At 35.4% G+C, this 20845-nt stretch overlaps 1 protein-coding gene across 14 annotated transcripts in view; it reads right to left on the bottom strand.

The window, feature by feature from the left end:
• Positions 1-412: 412 nt before the first annotated feature.
• Snap91 (synaptosome associated protein 91) overlaps positions 413-20845 on the bottom strand; it is a 123210-nt gene continuing 102777 nt past the window's right edge. For 13 of the 14 annotated variants that reach the window (XM_078019658.1, XM_078019660.1, XM_040283023.2 and 10 more), the window contains 6 exons: positions 15057-15087; positions 14082-14193; positions 8224-8307; positions 7518-7622; positions 3767-3869; positions 413-1823 (listed from right to left, as the gene is read on the bottom strand). In XM_078019658.1, coding sequence (XP_077875784.1) covers positions 3777-3869; positions 7518-7622; positions 8224-8307; positions 14082-14193; positions 15057-15087 — 425 coding nt within the window. In that variant the 3' untranslated portion in view covers positions 413-1823; positions 3767-3776. The remainder of the gene's footprint in view (positions 1824-3766; positions 3870-7517; positions 7623-8223; positions 8308-14081; positions 14194-15056; positions 15088-20845) is intronic. The other variant, XM_078019662.1, reaches the window with a different exon arrangement.

The raw sequence follows: 20845 nt of genomic DNA, 5'->3' as shown, positions 1-20845 counted from the left end.
TTCTTGAAAAATTATTACAAGTCTTTAATTCCATGTTTCAAAAGAAAGTTCGCCCTAAAAATAAACAGATATTTGGAACATGGAACTTTAATTTATTTGGTACCAGCCATGGAGTCCCAAGTGTAATGAACATTCATTAAAATAGCTTTTTCTGGGGTGGGTTTGTGGTTCAGTGGTAGAGCGTTTACCTCGTGTGCATAAGGCTCTGGGTTCAATCCCCCGCATCACAAAAGTGAAGAGAAAAAAAAGACTTTTCACCTTCTTTTAAATTTATTAAAAAATAATCAAAACTATATTGGCATGGACAGTATGTCTCACCTCAAATATTTAAAAACTCCCAATATTTTGTGTATGCTATTTATGTCATTTGATACAGACCTTTTCCCTAAAAGTAATCAGAGAGAGAGAAAGGTTATGTTTGCATTTTCTTTGTTCAAGGTGTTTATTGCATCTCAGAGGGCGTACATGCACTGGGTTTTTAAACCGAAATACAAAGAAAAGCCATTTTGAAATTGGTTTCAGGTAATTTTTCCCCATTACAGTGTATGTTATCCCCACAGTAAATTCAGATACAACCACTTTTAAATGGTACCATACATCTATTAAATAATTTGAAAAATAGGCAAATGCCTTTCCAACCCAATATGCTTTTACAAAGAGCTGCCAAGCCACTAGCAACACTGATCAACAGTGACCTCATGTATGCATCAAAATCTTAAGCCAAGCCATCAGCACAGACAGTATGACAACAAATTAAAAATTAAAGAATACAGTATGTACAGTAAAGGATACAATTCTCTGAATAAGTTTAAATCCTAATCACAATGGTACAACAAAACCTAGTTTGAGCTCAGTTGAAGGATGGAAAAACACTAGCCTATAGAACACACAAAGAAATACTAAATGAACAGATGTACATAAAACCCACAGTGAAGTAAAAACATTTGCAGTAATCTTTAAATTACAGATATACCTTGGAGTGCTTTCATAATCACGTAAATAGCACATTGCTAATTGCATTTTCACAGACGTGATAGAAACGGACGCTTTACTTTTCAGTGCATTTAATCAAGAATGAATAAATAGGTCAATTTAGATGCAAAACCTGCAAATATAATTAAAATATATATTTTAATATAGCAGTGATAAATAGGGAATTCTTCCCATATGATTTTTCATTCTTGATAAGGTAGCTTCAAGGAGAAGTATTTATTATGGACGTTAACCTTTATATTTTTTTAAAATAAAATTTCTTAACATATACAGTGCCACAAAAATAAACATTTCTCACAACAGTTGAAGTTTCTGTGATTGGAAAAATGTACTCCACACGGAAAAAAGTTTTGTATATTTAAGAGTGTTTTCCTTACTATCTGATATTATCACATTACGCTTGTAACAGAGATACAGAAGAAAAGAGAATTTATGGGAAGAGTTTAGGGTTTGTCCAAAAGTTATATATACATTGAAACCTTCAAAAACACAGACACATCTTTCCAAATGGCTCACCATACAACAGCTGCATCATCCGTCCATGGGCAAGGTCCAGAAAAGCACTATAGGCATCGGAAACATCCATTCATTGTTTACATCATACAACACACAAATAACCCAAATACACTACAATTTTGAGAGTAGGGATAACAGCTAAAGTAGTACACATTCCTAACGTTCACTTTCACAGCTGTGCTACACATTTTGGAAGAGAAGTTATGAGTAAGCATTGGGTTTGGTACTGGTGGCTCACTTTGAAACTCTGAGCATCAATCTTATTTGAAGTCTCCAAACTCATTATTTTTCCTATTCAGTCACAAAAATTGCAGCTGTGAAGAAAAAAGTACTTTAGTTAGAAAACAGACTATCATGCATCCCTTAAACATTTTATGTCCTCTGCAATTTTACTTCATAGTTACTACAGAAGAGCTTTATACCAAAGGTTTCTATATTAACACGTTCACATTTGTGTATTTTCCAAAGTTCCTTAACATAAGCTTAAAATTTCAGTCCCTTAAAACTGAAACTTAAAAAAAATCAGGAAACTTAAAAAAAATCAATTTTCCATGCACAGTTTCATTTTAAACAAAGATTACATTAACCAAATTTTGAACTTTAGATACTTATTAGCAATCTTAATTATAAGACAGGATAAATTAAGGATAGCTAACCTTTAAAATAGAAGAGTGAAAAGAAAACATTGGAATGGAAGTGACTTCTATCATTTTTTTGCTTCTATTTCATTACTGTGTTCAATGAATCACTCACTGAACAGTTGAACAAGTGACAGAACAGGAGAGAAGGGAGCTATCCCTGGCGACCCAATTTCTTCTCTCACACCACTTTCCACTTTGTTCATCAGTCATTTCTGCCAAGAAACCGTTCCTGGGGTCTTAAGGCTTAGCCAGAACTCATAGAATCCTCTGTGTCTGCCTCTCTCTGGGCTGTGAATCCCTGAGGGCAGGGACTCTCTCAAGCATTTCTTTTTCTGATACTCACTGAAGTTCCAGGCATGTGATGACAGCAATATTTACTTAACAAGTGTTGATAAAAGGCTACTCAAGGCAGTTTTCTCGATTACTCCTGAAACTAATTGCTATGAAATAAGTGCTCATTGTCTTACTTATACCAACATCTACTTATGCCTAATGAACCCAATCCAAAGTGGAAAAATGTGCCTGAGGAGAAATGACTTGACTGAGATATTAAAGTGACATGCTATTAATCCTATTGGTATATAAGAAAAATGATTACAAAGCAGAATTCCACAGAAATCTCAGTAGGCATTAGAGAGAGTTTTTAATATACATAGGCAGTAGATGTATAATGAAAGTACCACTGGATAGTGTTCCAAAAGCTTCCACATTGTTACTGGTCTTTTTGCCAGACCCTGAGTAAATCACTCAATTATCAAGAATCAGTTCTTCTAGCTATATAAAAAATTAATTCTGGGTAGTTTACTGCGCAGAGTTTCATCTCCTACTGAGAAGTTCAAAGACATTAATGCCTGGGAAGTAGATATGAAAAATACTATGCAAAAGAAAAGCAGTTTAATTGAGCAAAATATTTGCTAAGAACCTACCCACCATTAACAGTAAACAGCAGGGTTAACAGTAAACATTATTCCTTCATAAGTTTCCTTCCATAAATTCACAATAAGTCACTTTTAATGAAATTGATGAGATTTAAAACTAGATTGTTAGAAATTAATATTACAAATATTAGCTTTCTATTAATTTCAGTCATGGAATAAAGCATTAATCTTCTAATTTATCAAGAAGTTTGGGCAACTTTTGTATTTTATCAGTATAATCTTTGTGATTTTCAGGATAAGGACAACTTGGAGGTTTCTCTCCCTCCTAGTTTTTCTTTCTTTTGTGGTACTAGGGACTGAACTCAGGAGTGCTGTAATGTTGAGCTACATCTCCCATCCATTAAAAAATATTATCTTTTATTTTTGAGACAGGGTCTTGCTAAGTTGCCCAGGCTGGCCTCAAGCTTTCCATCCTCCTGCCTCAGCTTCCTGAGATTACAGGTATATGCCACTAATTACAGGTGTGGTCTCTTCCTCCTAATTTTATAAGTAAAAATTTTTTTTAAAAAAATCATTAATAATGATAGCTTTTAATATCAATTTTAAAACTTGAAACGTTTGAGTTATCATTATACATATCCACTCAAAACACAGAAAGAACAAATATCATATCTGAAATAGCCAAGCATTGTATAGCTCATCATTAAAAGTCCACAGGAAAATCTCAATAGAAGATACCTTAAATTGTTTACAAGAAATCCTTGATGTTAAGATCCGCTAATGGGTCCTTTGCTGGAGGTTTCTTGGGACTCTGAGTGGCAGGTGTAGGGCTTGGAGAAAGCTAATGGGGAGAAAGCCAGCCCCAAAGAGCAGAGATAGAAAGCAAACAGAGAGAGAGGTAAGCATTAGGCAGAACATATATTGCAGAAAAAAACATGCAGAAGAATAGATGGCTGAAAGTTTTTTTTTTTTTTTTTTTTTTTTTTTTAAAACTACTTTGTTCTACTTAGTCACAGTGTTGTGTTTGATTTTGGAGTGGTAACATACAATTCAAATTATATTTGGCTTTCTTGAAATTTCCTGACATCAAATTTAGCCAAAGTAAAATTTGAGGACTCTGGTAGAACAATATGGACATGAATTGGGAAGATGTAAAAAATTAGTCACATAAGGATATTACAAATATATAGTCAAACAAACAAACAAACAAAAAGTGATCATTTTTTTCTATAAAAACACTTTTACTTTGAGTTATTAGTACTACTAAACTAATAAAGAAATTTAAATGTCTTTTTTCACAGTGACAATCAGTTTGAAAGGAAAATTGAAAGGAAAGTTTGCAGACAGCCACTTATGAAATTACTTAATATTATTAACTAAATATGCTAGGATTTCACATAAATTATTTTAGGGTTCTATTTGTGAACACCACTGAGTTCTAATCCCAGTCCCACCTGTCCAGCTCACAGAGAAGGCTAAATAATTACAGGAAAGAAACATATGGGACTTGTAGTAAAAGGAAAAAGAATTAACTCATTTTGCTTCTATTAAACCAATAACTAAATGATTTTCATCTGTGACAGAAATAATTTCTGGAAGCAGGCTTCTGCAGGAATGTCAGGGTAAAGACCTTAAAAAATCTCACTCACTCTGTCTAGAGTAATACCTGACATCTATCCTTTGAATCTGATTAATTTCCCATGCTTGTAAGATGATAGGAATTTCAGAACTCTGGGACTTTGGGGCAGGGTGTATGTTTTTATTGGTTCAGGAAGCAGAGCTCCAGAATTAAGGATTTTCAGATGTGTTCCCATGTCCAGAAACTACTGCATTATCTATCTGTCAAATTTCCATGTGTAGAACTGAGATAATGCTTACTTGAATTCTCAGAAAAAATAAACACCAACCTTGAAATTGCTTGGAAGAAACTGTAGAATTGGTCCACAATTAATAATCAGGTGAGATGACAATGTTACAATATCAACCAATTAATGAATATTGGGATAGTCCAGGCATCATTAATATTAAAACTACTATGAATTCTGAAGCTACAAACTCATTTTATTTTATACTCTGGGGTTATTATGCTTCTTGGAAATAGAAAACGTAAAAATCATCTGACATACCATATTCCCTGATTTATTCTAAATTCAATTACTGATTAAAACAATATATTTTCATATCATCTATTTTCCAAATTAGGTAAATAATTGATGCTAAATATGGTATTATGCAAGAAAAACAATTACTTTTAGTAATAAGATTGTATTAATGAAATCTCTTTGGTTCCACATATATCTCTCTATATTAATTTTTTTCTAAAGCTTTCAACACACCAAATACAAGACTAAAAAACAACTTCAAAAACATTGTTCATTAAAACAGAAACATTCTGTCTTCCTCAAGTATGATAAATATTCACAGGTCTATTCAACCATCAAGGAAACACAGTGAAATTCATCTTAGAATTTAAGCATACAAGGTTAAACTTAACCCATGAGTAGGTCCCAAACCTTCCTCATACCCTCCAAAAAAAACAACAATAGGCAGGGTTTCTTGGTCTCCAAGCAGACTAGAAAACCTGTCCTGAAGTCAGTGTGTTGTTATGGCCTTGAAGGCTAGGGCTTCTCATATTCCAAGTTGTCTTTTTCAACAACCACCTTTTTTTTTTTCTCCTGATCACTGTGGCTTTTTTTTTTTAAAGAGAGAGTGAGAGAGAGGAGAGAGAGAGAGAGAATATTTAATATTTATTTTTTAGTTCTCGGTGGACACAACATCTTTGTTGGTATGTGGTGCTGAGGATCGAACCCGGGCCGCACGCATGCCAGGCGAGCGCGCTACGGCTTGAGCCACATCCCCAGCCCCCACTGTGGCTTTTGAGGTATTAAAGTGAAGAAGTTGAAAGCAAATTTGGGGAACAAGTAGAAGATGGATTTAGACACGGATCAAGAAAGCAAATGGGGTTAGAGTATACTCAGAAAGTGTAGAGTAAGTATCCTACAGATAAGTATCCACTTAGTAAATTAAAAATATTATAGGAATGAAAGAAACCATACATTGATATCAGTAAACTCTACTTGAGCTATTTTGTTCAGTTTGTTTGGCGTGCTGCTACTAAAGTTATAATTTGGTGCTGACTCTGTCCAAGTCACATTCTCAATGGTGAAGATCTCCTTGGTTCCACATATATGTTTCTACCTTGCCAGATAATTAAAAAGAGGAGTCAAGAAAGAATAACTCATCAGTACGATGAGTATTAGCAGCAGTTCAACAAAGTGCATTTATTGGGCATATATTTTGACATCTTGGTAAACGGAGGGAGCACATGGTGGCATAGTAAGGAATTTTGCCTCAAGACACGTTTTCCCTTTGTCCTGGATCCTACTAGGTGACCTCTAAGTCTTTGTGATTTTCTGAGTGACAGAAAATTTGCTCTTCACGATGGGCTCCTGCAACCTGCCTGATAAAATTATGCTAACCAGGTGACTCTCAGGGGCTCTTCCTAGATTATGCTGACAAAATAACTCAGCATGGAGGTGGGCCATGCCAGAAAGACCTGCCACATAATGCCAACCTGATCTTCAGAAGGAGCAGGATTAGAAATTGAACTTAACTCATACCTAATATTTCTCTCTCTCAATCTTGCTTTTTTTTTTCCTTTTTCAACTGATCATTCTTATGTAATGAAGTCTCAATAACTGTGGACCTTAATGCTTGAGTGAGCTTCCTGAGCTGACAACACTGTGTGTGGATTGTCATCCATTGATGCTAGGAGAGGAACACATCCCTGAGGCCAGAGAAGTTTCATGCTTGAAGTTCTCCTAGATGTCACTCATGACCTCTTCCTTTAGCTGCATCTAATTTGTATCTGTTCACTACAAAGAAAACTGTGATCCTAAATTTGGCACATTCTTGAGTTCTGGGAGTCATTCTAGAGAATTATCAAATCTGAGGATGGTGATGGAAAACCTCAAATTTATAGCTAACTAGTCTGAGGTGATGGTGGCCCTGGGGATTCCCAAACTCGTGGCTGATATTTGAAGAGAGGAGATTCTTATGGCACAGTTCCCTGAGACTTTGCAGTTTGGCAAACTCACTGCTGTTGATGTCACAAGTGTTAGGCAGAGTTGGCAGCCTGGAGGACTATGCCTTGAACTTTTCTGGCTAACTCTGGAAACACATAATAAAACCACGGATCAGAAGTACTCACTTCTCAGGATGCATGCCTTATGCCTTGGATGCCTCACATGCCTGGTTGTTTTCCTGTACCATTCTGAGTTAAGTAAAAGAAGAACAGAGGGACCTGAGGACAGTTAGCTTTCCCCCAAGACCTCACACTCTTGCTAATCTGTCTTCTCTGATTCCTTCACTTCTGAAGCAACAGGTATGAGAAGCACATTAGGTAAAAACACCTGTGAAACGGTTAACCACATGACAGTCTTATACTTAGGGGTTAATGTCACTGATCTGTGTACATGAAGAGACAGACCTGTGTGCCAGGTACAGCTGTGGCTCCAAAGGGTGGCCTCATCATGGGCTGTGCGAACATGACTGGCTGCTGCGGCATCATGGGCATGCCTGTCCCAGCAGGAGGCTGAAAAGGAAGACTTGTTTAGAGCCCAACGGAGTCACCAGGGTGACACCCCAACAAGGATGATTTTTATATGCTTCTCACAATTTTTGAAGATTCCAGGTGGGTGAAAAACTGGAATTTGTTATTTTGACCTCTGGGTGTTGAGGCTGTCAGATGGGAGAGTCCCTGAGCAGGGATACAAGCCGGATGGCTAGACAGTATCCTCATCCCCACCAGGCCTTGCTGCTCACTCACCTTCTTCAAGCATAACTCTTGAAGAGATAAAAACTTGTTTCTCTATGGCCCTAAAAGTTGCTGATTAGTGAAAAGTCCTAGTGTAGTGATTCAGGGCTGATTTTGATTCACTGCGTTAGGATTATGATTAACATATATTATTCCAAAAGGGACATAACAATGTACTGTAATTTGGTGGCAGAATTTAAGTATTTTATAACTGATTTTTGTAACAACATGGTAGGCCACTTCAGGCCTGAAGCAGGTAACTTTTTAAGTTTGCTGCATTTTGAGGAGAATTATATTCTGTAGGAGTATTTGATAATCTGGGATTTGGCAAAGAACATGTAAATGTCAATTACAATTTTTAGAAGAGGTCATCACTCACCATTCCAAATCCTGCTCCAGGTTGTCCAACAGATGGGGCCCCGGCCACAGGAGGAACTGAACTGGTTGGAGGTACTGCTCCTTGCTGCACACACATACCCACAAAACCACATGAGCGCATGCACACACACATACACCCCAAACAAACACACACAAAGAAACAAAATAATTTGTTTTTAAAATGACAATATAATTTAAAAATGCATGTATTTCAAGTTTATGGGTGGAGATATAAAGAAATCTCAAATTTTGGTTTTAAGTTTAAAAAGCAGATGACTCTAGTACTACACCAATGATATAAACAAAGTTACTAACTTGATGGTAGTACTGTTCACTGTTGGTAGTACTGTTTGTACTTGCTGGCTTGCAAGAACATTGGGCTTCCTCTCAAATTCCTTATACTCACCCTCACTGGGAATGAATTAAGCTTCTCTAAGCTTCTCTTTTCCTATCATTTCCTTTGACAGGTTAGACATGAGGATCCTATTTTCACTTACATTTTAATGGTTGGCTTCCACTCCCCCTTAATTTTTTTCCATATTTTCCATATAGTTGTATATAATGGTGTAATTTGTTACATATTCATGCATGCACAAAATATATAACAATATAATTTGGCCAATATCACCTCTCGCACTTTTATATCATTCTTTTCTGTGTTTCACATTACTCTTTTCTATGTTTTATTTGCTTCTTTTTAACTTTTGGCTGTTGCACAAGGACTAAAATTAATCCTCAGAATAGAAAGCCTTTAGAAGACTGCACATAATACAGAATGCATGTGCTGTTATCAAGTTCAGGGCTCAGTTTTCAGTCATGAATCAAAACTTCCTAATATTTCCCTCTTGTTTAAAAATTAATCCTACTGTAATCATTTAAATCGATCATTAGAACAAATCCTAATTAAAAGAAGAAGATACTATAGTGATGTCAGCAAAAATGATGAACTAAGGGACTCCAAAATCCTCTCATCCATAAAAGTAATGAAAAAACAGGCAACAACTGTCAGAATTACCTTTACTGGATTCTAGAAACTACCTAAAAATTTGCAGCAACCCATGAAGTACTTATTGAAAATCAGAGGAGTCTTGGTAAGAGCAATATGTTTGTGGCATTTTACCTTACTCTAATCCCATCTTCTGCTCCCCAGCTTAACTAAGTTTATTTGTCACTACACGAGTCTCCCATGAGAGGGATACCTGGTCACGAATTAGGCATTTAGGCACTTGGTGGCTTACAAGGTGTCCTTTAAAGACACTGTGAACATTCATAATCACTGACTATATTCATTTCCTAATAGAGACCTCAAGACCAAATTAGAGAAAATCACAATGAACAAACATCTCAATAGATATAGAAAAAAAAAACATTTGATAAAACTAACACCCTTTCATGACAAAACCAAACCAAAACCAAAACCAAAACCAAAACACAAACAAACAAACAAACAAACAAACAAAAACCTACTCAACAAACTAGGGAGAGAAGAGAAAGTCCTCAATCTGACAAATGGTATCCAAAAAAAAAACCCAAAAGGTAAATGATTGAAAGATTTCTTCCAAGAACAAGATGCACCAGAAATTTCAGCCAGGGAAATTAGCAGGAAAAAGGATGAAATAGTAGACTGAAAAGGAAAGAATAAGACTATCTTTATTCACAGATGACATGATCTTAAATATAGAAAACCCCACAGAATTCAAACAAGAAAGTACCAAAACTAATAAATAATTTCCTTAAAGCTGAGAATATAAGATCAATATATAAAAATCATTGTAGTTTTTATATATTGGTAGTTCATTTTGGTAGTTCATTTTATACTAATAATGATCAATCAAAAATATAATTGTGATAATAATTCCATTTATAATAATATCAAAAATAATAAAATATTTAGGAATAAATTTAACAAGAGAGTATGATACTTGTATACTGGCAATCATAAAACATCGTTGAAAGAAATTAAAGAACAACTAAGAAAATGAAAAGTTGGTCTCTGTTCATGGATTCAAAGACATAATAATAGAAAGAATGCAGTAGGCAATTCCTATCTAAATTTTGACTGCCCCCTCGTTTTTTTTAGAAATTGACAAACTGAATTTAAAGTTTATATGAAAATGCAAGGGGACAAGAATAGCCAAAACAGTCTTAAAAAAGAAGAAATTTGGAAGACTCTTCCTGGTTTTAAAACTTAATACAAAGCTACATTAATCAAAATAGCATAGTATTAGCATAATGATAGACATATAGATCTAATACAACATAAGAAAGAATATGGAAATAAACCTATATGTCTCTATGGCCAATTGATTTTTGTCAAGGGTATTGAAAACAATTAAAAGAGAAACAATAGTCTTTTCAACAAATGTTTCTTCTACAACAGGATTTCCACATGCAAATAATTACATTGGACCTAGACACAAACACACACACACATAAACACACACACACACACACACATACACACACACACAAATAGGTCCAAGACTTAATTTAAGAGATAACACTATAATTCTTGGAAACAGTTGAAAAGCTTTAAGATCTTAAATTAAACAATGATTTCTTAAATATGATACCAAAAGCACATGAATTAAAAGAAAAAATTAGGTATAATGAGTTAAATTATTAGAATTAAAAATGTTGAATATCAAAGAACACTATCAAGAAAATGAAAAGATAGTTTACAAAATGAGATAAAATATTTGCAAATCATATATCTGATGAGCATTTATCATGGTACTGGTACCAAAACAGGCGGGTGGACCAATGGTACAGAATAGAGGACACAGAGACTAATCCACAAAGTTACAACTATCTTATATTTGATAAAGGGGCTAAAAGCATGCAATGGAGGAAGGATAGCATCTTCAACAAATGGTGCTGGGAAATCTGGAAATCCATATGCAACAAAATGAAACTGAATCCCCTTCTCTCGCCATGCACAAAAGTTAACTCAAAATGGATCAAGGAGCTTGATATCAAATCAGAGACATGGTGTCTGATAGAAGAAAAAGTTGGCTCTGATCTACATACTGTGGGGTTGGGCTCCAAATTCCTTAATAGGACACCCATAGTACAAGAGTTAATAACAAGAATCAACAAATGGGACTTACTTAAACTAAAAAGTTTTTTCTCAGCAAGAGAAACAATAAGAGAGATAAATAGGGAGCCTACATCATGGGAACAAATTTTTACTCCTCACACTTCAGATAGAGCCCTAATATCCAGAGTATACAAAGAATTCAAAAAATTAAACAATAAGATAACAAATAACCCAATCAACAAATGGGCCAAGGACCTGAACAGACACTTCTCAGAGGAGGACATACAATCAATCAACAAGTACATGAAAAAATGCTCACCATCTCTAGCAGTCAGAGAAATGCAAATCAAAACCACCCTAAGATACCATCTCACTCCAGTAAGATTGGCAGCCATTATGAAGTCAAACAACAACAAGTGCTGATGAGGATGTGGGGAAAAGGGTACTCTTGTACATTGCTGGTGGGACTGCAAATTGGTGTGGCCAATTTGGAAAGCAGTATGGAGATTCCTGGGAAAGCTGGGAATGGAACCACCATTTGACTGAGCTATTGCCCTTCTCGGACTATTCCCTGAAGACCTTAAAAGAGCGTGCTACAGGGATACTGCCACATCAATGTTCATAGCAGCACAATTCACAATAGCTAGACTGTGGAACCAACCCAGATGCCCTTCAATAGATGAATGGATAAAAAAAATGTGGCATTTATACACAATGGAATATTACACAGCACTAAAAAATGACAAAAATCATGGAATTTGCAGGGAAATGGATGGCACTAGAGAAGATTATGCTAAGTGAAGCTAGCCAATCCCTAAAAAACAAATGCCAAATTTCTTCTTTGATATAATGAGAGCAACTAAGAACAGAGCAGGGAGGAAGAGCAGGAGGAAAAGATTAACATTAAACAGAGACATGAGGTGGGAGGGAAAGGGAGAGAAAGGGAAATTGCATGGAAATGGAAGAAGACCCTCATTGTTATACAAAATTAAATATAAGAGGTTGTTATACAAATTACACATATGGGAAAAAAACAAGGAGAGAAATGAATTACAGTAGATGGGGTAGAGAGAGAAGATGGGAGGGGAGGGGAGGGGGGATAGTAGAGGATAGGAAAGGTAGCAGAATACAACAGTTACTAATATGGCATTATGTAAAAATGTGGATGTGTAACCTATGTGATTCTGCAATCTGTATTTGGGGTAAAAATGGGAGTTCATAACCCACTTGAATCTAATGTATGAAATATGATATGTCAAGAGCTTTGTAATGTTTTGAACAACCAATAAAAAAGAAAAAAACAAATAATTGCAATTTTGCATACATATTCATAGACATATGGATTTAAAAATATTTTATAAATTATGAGAATTACCTATATAATACAAAACAAAGTTAAGAGATATTAATGAAAATATAACAGCTATCTCAGGTTCATGGATTAGAAGACTCAATATTACTAATGTACAGTGAGGTTGATACTCATAATTAGCAACATTAAAAAAAAGAATGTATGACAATCTCTTAAAGCTCCACTAATAATCTAATTATAAACTAGGCAAAGGATGTTGTAGGGTAGGAGAATATGTCACTCCAAAATATGCCACTTGGCATAAGGTTATTTTGAGCTTAAAGCAATTTAAAAATATATTAATCAATAATTTCTGCAAGTTTATTTTGTTTTGATAATAAATAAAACCTTTTTCCCCTTCATAGCCTTAAGTCCTAATGATATAATTAGGGGTTGGTAAATAGTCTATCACCTAGCCTTTGATTGATGGATAAAGAGTGAATCAGAAATACTATCATTAGTATTTTCTTTCTTTTAAAAATGTCTTATTGAGCTAAAATTCACACACTACTTAAATTTACCACTTTAACAGTTGTACAATTCAGTATTAGTAAATCATCACCATTATCTAATCCCAGAACATTTCTAAGACCCCAAAAGACTTCCAATTTCCCTTTCCCCCAGAAGAATCTAGTAATTTGCTCCCTGTTTCTTTTCCTTTCTTTTCTTTTTTTGACTTGTTTCTTCCAGATGCTGCATCCAAACAGAATCCTATGCTATGTAGCCTTTTGTGTATGGTTTCTCTCACTTAGCATAACATTTACATTCTAATTTATATTAATTTACTTCCATGCATGTTTGTTTAGCTGGGAGTAGTGAGTGATGATTAAGAATTAATTCAGTAACAAGGAAAGAACGGTGCCAAGGGAGCTTTAGAGATGGGTAGGACGTAGACAGGTGAGGGTGGTAAGCAAAGGTGGAAAACTGCAAGTGGCCTTGGGAAACAGTAACTTGCCTAGATTGGCTTAAATAGAGGCACACATAGAAAATTAAAATATCAAAATTAAATCTATTCAAATTCTATGGAAAAGATGATGTTAGTAGTTTGAATTTTAAAAGTGGTGAGCAAAAATTAAATAGAGTTTCAAAACAAAATGCCACTTACACAGTGGAAAACTGCCCAGTCTTCCTAGTAATAAAAAAAAGCTTTCATTATTTATTGACAGTCAGGAAACTGGCAAGAAGTGTGATAAAATATATAATTGTCAAGTGATATATTAAATGCTTTTGAAAAACCATTTCCATAATTTTACACAGAGAGAAAACATAGTTACTATTTGAAAATATTTAAAATAAAAATAAGTCATAATTGTTAAATTCAATGGAATCTGAATTTCAGGAAAGTCTGCATCTTGCTTATACTTCTTCAATGTGGAAGATGAACTATGAGGTCAGTGGTCAAGTTTAGCAAAACACACCCTGCTCTATACACTTGCCCACACTGCCCTGGGCTCGGAGGGTTGCGTACCAAAGGTGCACTTGATGGAACACCTGCTGACCACGTGGCTGGAGTTACTTTCGGCTGCCAGTTGGCTCCACCAGTCAACTTTTTCTCTCCAGCATTCCACTGAAGATCTCCCCTAAAATCAAGCAGGCAAAATAAATGATGAAAAACTAGAATCAGAAAAAATGGTGCATGGCTCCTTAGATTCTTTTATTTGGGTTTAAAAGTACTCTGAGTCAAGTGGTAAAAAAGAAAATAGGTTGAAACTTGCAGAGGAGTCTTATCATATTGTAACTAAGAAATCTTGTAAACATTTGAAAAAAAAATCATATATAATTTGGACCTCAATGATAATAGAAATTTCTTATAACATATAAGTAGGAAAGTATGCCAGAAAATCCATCTGAATTCCTCACCCATTATAGTAAATTCCAAATAAAATTACAATACCTCCTGAACTCTTAGATGGTGTTTAATTTAACATGCATTAGTGATGCCATCTTTTGGATTCTTAGAGGGTTTAATAAAGGTTTCACACAAAATATCATGTCTACAAGCTGACTTACAGTGATTGTAAGGTGCCTCTTTCTGTAAAATGTGTCCTAACTAAATGACAAAACATACATCTAAGAAAAGGGTACATTGTTTGCTATGCTTCCTTGAAACTGATACTCCATGAAAGACTATTTGAAATCAATGTTAGCTAGGAAGATTGTTATGAATATAGAATTTAAAGCTATTAAAATATTCAAAGCACATCCCCAGGGATTTCTAGACATAACATTGACAATCTTGGAGATAGAAATATATTACTCCTTTTCATTGCTGAGCAATAGTTTGGAGGTGTCAGGAGAATAACAACAAAAACCCCAAATGAAATATAAACCAACTTTGAAATTATGTAGGCTGAGAATGTGTTGTATGAATGCAATGTTTGATAGTCTCAAATAAATAGAAATACATTGTCAAAAGGAAACCAGGTAATTTCAAAGCACTTACTTTTTTGATGTAGTACCAGAAATTCCAAGATCTATAAATAGATAAAAGAAAAAAAAACAATATAAATGTCTATGGTCAGTTTATATAATATTTAAGAAATCAAAGAATCAGAAGTTTAGAGACAGTCCAAATTTTGCCTAGGAATGTAAGCACACATTCAGTTATTAAAAAAAAAACTATATTAAGAGATGTATCTATAAATTTAAGAGTTTTACTTCATGATAGACCTAATGATCACATTTTAATATGAACCAGTGTCCAGAAAAGAGCAGATGGAGCAGACTTATCTGAGGACACTTAGGTTTGACCAGTAAATAGCTCTCATTACAGTAAGACAGAACTTTGTCTAAATTATAACTGGTGATAACTGGCTCACTGGGCCTAGACTTTTCATACATCCATGGGGGTTATGCTGAACTCCTGCCTGCTTTCTGCAGGCCTGGAGTCTTGGTATATGCCAGGCAGAGAGTGCCCACATGTCTGGCAGCCAGTAAGGACCCTGGGTGCTGAGACTCTGAAGGGCTTCCCTGGGCAGAAACGTCTCACACACATTCCTGGGAAAGAGTGTGCTCCTCTCTGTGGGAGGCCATCCTCAAACGTGATTTGAGTTACCTCCCTGGCTGGGCGAGAGGCACTTAGGCACGTCTTGTGTCCAGAGCTTTCTCTACCCTTCTCAGGTCCCAGGGCTTGTCTGTGTGGAGGCGTGTCTGACCACTACCCTGAAGACCCAATCGTCACCCCTGACCTTAGAACACTGCCCCCCTTAATCTTCATTGGATGGGATTTTCCCCAGAATTTTTTGTTCCCCAATAAAAGTCCACCCCCTGGCATGTTCATGTTCTCTCTCTCTCTCTCTCTCTCTCTCTCTCTCTCTCTCTCTCTCTCTCTCTCTCTCTCTCTCTCTTCAGTAAACTTCACTACCATAATAGGTAGCTTGAAGCTTGGAGCTGGTTTAAAGGTAATTAGAGTCTTGTCTCTTTAATTCAAAACTCCCTAGAGGTTTCTCATATTACAAACCTTCCTTCATGAAGCCAGCACTGGTTTCGGGCTAAACATGTCCTCATAGAAAAGAGAGAACATAATAAGTCTGCATATATATTTTACCAGAGTCATTCTCCTCATGATCCAGCTGTGCAACCTAACTATGCTGCTGTCATAAATCTCAGCTGTAAGTATAATTGTGTGCTGAGTCCTGTGAATCCTAGTGTATCCGTGGATGTGGGGGTAGTCTTAAAACCCCTATCCAGCTGGCTCGATCATTCTACTCTAATTTCCATTCATTTATTAATTCAGCAAAGATTTAATGAGCTTACTTATATCAGACATTGTTCTGGGCAATTGGGAAATACAGTGAAGAAAAGTCAAAGAACAGAACATGAACAATACCAGTTTAAAAGCTGACAAGCTGTGGTTTTGCACACAGACACACTGGCTCTGCTTACTGACATTTAACCATAGAGGCTTTGCAGCAGGTAACAGCTACCTGCAGTACTAGAAGCAGGAAATAATGTAGTGGGGAGAGAACAATCCCCCTTTGGGTTCAGTGCAGTAAAAGTCCCTAGGCTGTATGAGCTGAGTCCTTAGGTTGTTGACAAGCTTGTACCCATACAAGGAATGTAGAGCATCACATAATAACAAAGGTCTTGTGTCTGCTGAGAACAAAAAATAAATATTAAAAAAAAATTCTCTCTCTCTCTCTCTCCTCTCTCACTCTTTCTTTAAAAAAAAAAAATTGCACAAACTCCCTTGTCTTGATGTACCCCAAACTTGTTTATGTACAAAAGAAAAAGTCCTTGACATAATGTTTTGAACAAACAATAATTAAAAAAAAAAAAAGTAAAAGTCCTGCTGTGCTTGAACTCAGACTTTGGGAATTATCCCTCTGAGCTGTGGCACCGATAAAATGTTGCTTCCAAATCTAGGTTTCCTGACCCTCATTTCCTACAACCTAGAGCTTTCTAGCTGGAGTTAACAGCCAGTACAAAGGTCCTAATAAATGCAGGTTGATTTGTTAGAGAACATTAATATTTATTTCGTCCAAATCTTGACATCACAAAATATAATAAAGTGTTATTCTATAACTCAGAACACCAAATACAGAAACCATTACACATAATTTCAGTCTTTATTTATTCTTTTTAAAGAGACAATGTTTCACTGTATTGCTTATGCTGGCCTCAAACTCCTAGGCTCAAGGGATTCTCTTGCCTCACCCTTCCAAGCAGCTAGGACTACATGTGCCAGCAGGCTTGGCTTGTCATTTTTGTTTGTGAAAGATAAAGAAATTTCACATTTAAATTTTTTTTCAAAACAAGACTAAACTCTAAATCTCTATGTATTAAACAATGAAAAAGCTGAACCAGATATTTATGCCTGTTGATGCAAAAAAGGCAAAAATAAGCAGATGTGTTACAGATGTGTGTACTCAACCCCTTCTGCATTTCTGTGGCAGATAGGCCTGTAAGCTGAGGCCCAGCATTACTGCAGCCAGGTGCCTACAAGGAAGGTTCTGAAATAATCAGCACACAATATTGGAAGAGAAGAGGAGGAACTGCCACTGGGCGAGACGGAGATTCAGTCTCTACAGAAGCTTTGGCTAACACTGGGAAGTATTTTTAAAAACATTTTTTTTTTTGCTGAGATATAATTCACATCACAAAATTCACCTTTTAAAGTGCACGATTCAATACTTTTAGTGTGTTCACAGAATTGTGCAACCATCAAAGAATTTTAGAATATTTACACCATCTCAAATGAAAACCCCGTGCTCATTGGTGGTTACTCCTCTTTCTCCCTTTTCTCTCTGCCTCTAGCCTCTGCCCATTTTCCTATTGGACACTTCTTATCAACGATATCATGTCATGTGTGGTATTTGGGGCCTGCTTTATTTCTCTTAGTGTAATAACTTCATGGTTTATCCATGATGTAGCAAGTTTCAGAACATCCTTCTTTTTAAATACAAATAATATGCATTTTGTATGTATACTTCTTTTGTGTACCCATTCATTCACTGAATGCTTCTACTTTTTGGCTATCATAAGTAATAATGCTGTGAACATTTGTGTACGTGTTTTTGTATAGATCTGTATTTTCATTTCCACTCCATATACATAGGAGTAAAATTGCTGAGTCGTCTGGTAACTCTGCGCTAACACATTGAGGACCTGTGAGACTTCTTTTCATAGCACTTTTACTGTGTTACCTTCTCATAAGCAATACTGGAGGGTTTTAATTTCTCCACATTCTCATCTACACTTGTTATCTGTCTTTTTTATTATATACATCCTAGTGGTTGTGAAGTGTTTTGTCATTGTGGTCTTTTTTTGTTTGTTTGTTTAATTTTTTTTTAATTGGTTGTTCAAAACCTTACAAAGCTCTTGACATATCATATTTCAAACATTAGTTTCAAGTGAGTTATGGCTAATGATGTTCAATATCTTTCTACATACTGACTGGCTACTTTTATAACTTTTTTTTGAAGAAATGACTATTTGAGTCCTTTGCCAATTTTTACACTGTTATTTATTTTGTTATTATTGAACTGTAAAAATCCCCTATACATTTATAAAGACCTTTAGGAAATATGTGTTTGCTTTTAAAAACATTTTTAAAGTTTGTTTTAATCAGTTATGCATGACCTTAGAGTGCACTTTGATACATCATATATAATAGAGTATAATTTCTCATTCTTCTGGTGGTACATGATGTATAATCACACTGGTTATATAGTTACATACATACGTCTGATTATTCTACTATCTTTCCTACCCCCCTTTTTATTTTCCTGATGGTATCATCTGTGCACAAAAATTTTTGATTTTGATGAATTCCTATTAATCTTTTTATTTTTGGTTGCTCGTGTTTTAGGTATTGTATCTAAGAAGCCACTGCCTAATCCAAAGTCATGAAGATTTATGTCTAAGTTGTCTTCTGAGAGTTTCATAGTTTACATTTATATCTTTGATTCCTTTTGAATTGGCTTTTGTGGGTGATATAAAGAGTTAATTTCATTCTTTGGCATGAGGCTATCAAGCATGAGGCTTGTGTTATTTCAACACAAGTTATTAAAAATATTAGCTTTTCCCTCATTGAATGGTTTTGGCATTCTTGTCAAAATTGATTTTGTCTATACACATGAAGGTTTGTTTCTGGGCTTTTTATTTATTGATCTATTCGTCTACTGCTATGTCAGCATCATTTGTCTTGACTACTATAGCTTTGAAGAAATTCTGAAATTAGGAGATGTGAATCCTCCAAATTTGTTATTTTTCAAGACTGTTTAGTCATTCCTGGAGTGGATTAGTTTTTTTCGGCTGAGATAATTCTCAAAGACGGTTGAAGCTGGGGGCTGTTGGTTGAACACTCTTACACTACCATAGGATATGAGTTCTTTATTTACGAAGGGGGACTTAGGTGGTATATTATAGTATTCAACACATGAAATCTCCCCATTGAGTTGAAGGAAACATTCAATTATCTTCTCCCTGGGTGTCATGAAAGCATTTTCACAGATGCCCCAAACAAGAGCAACAAATGAAAAACAAAAAGCTTGTACACAGGACGATGCATAGGTTAAAGAAGTCTGTATCAGTGATCTGCTAAGGTTTTGATACTGTCTGGAGTCATGAAAGATATCTGCAATGGTAAACCCATTCACCTTAATGGAAATTAAAATTCAGAGTTAAAAGGAAAGGTCAATCTTTGTTATAACTGCCCTCATCACCTAGGCCTTACTCCTTCATTATCCAGTTCCAGCCTCAAGTCTCCTTCATATTCCTCGAAATTGCCAGGCTATCTTGTGCCCCAATGTCTTTGCACTGACTTCTTCCTTGGCCTGTAAATGCTGTCCTTCATATAGCTACATAGTTTACTCCTTTACCTTCAATTTTTTGCTCAAATTTTACTTTCTTGGTAAGGCTTCTACTATCTGTAGTGCTCCCACTTCCCCTCTGCCTGTTCTGTTTCTCTCCATGGCAGTTGTGACTCCACATACTATAGAATTTGCCTGTTTTCAATTATTTACTGTTTGTCTCTGCCCTTCCCAATGGCCATAAGGGTAGAAATAGTATCTATTTTCTTCATGACTTATCTCTAAATCCTGGAAGAATGCCTGATATAGAATAAATATTTGTTAAATGAATGACTGAAACTCAGATGCATAACTTGTAAATATTCTGCATTTAATATAATTTATTGTATTCTAATTTTCAAATGGATGGAGAATTAAGTACTTATTATGCATAATGAACTTGGTTTCACACTTGTGTATGCTCCTTAACTATCTTTTTGATGACTTAGAGTAAAATGTTCAACATCTCTAGTAATTAGAGAAATGCAAATCAAACTACTCTAAGATTTCATCTCACACCAGTCAGAATGGCAGTTATCAAGAATTCAAACAATAAGCACTGGCAAGGATGTACAGGAAAAGGCATGCTCATACATTGTTGCTGGGACTGCAAATTGGTACAGCCAATCTGGAAAACAGTATGGAGAGTCCTTAGAAAACCTGGAATGGAACCACCATTTGACCCAGCTATGCCACTCCTTGGTCTATACCCAAAGGACTTAAAATCAGCATAGTATGGTAATGCAGCCACATCAATGTTTATAGCAGCTCAGTTTACAATAGCTAAAGTGTGAAAGCAACCTAGATGCCCTTCAGTAGATGAATGGATAAAGAAATTGTGGTGTATATACATAATGGAATATTACTCAGAGTTAAAAGAGAATAAAATTATGGCATTTTGAGGTAAATAAATGGAGTTGGAGAATATCATGCTAAGCAA

This window comes from Ictidomys tridecemlineatus, chromosome 8 (genome assembly GCF_052094955.1).
Source record: "Ictidomys tridecemlineatus isolate mIctTri1 chromosome 8, mIctTri1.hap1, whole genome shotgun sequence".
Classification (NCBI taxonomy): domain Eukaryota; kingdom Metazoa; phylum Chordata; class Mammalia; order Rodentia; family Sciuridae; genus Ictidomys; species Ictidomys tridecemlineatus.
The sequence above is the reverse complement of the archived record's forward strand: the minus strand, read 5'-3'. Positions and strand labels throughout refer to the sequence as shown.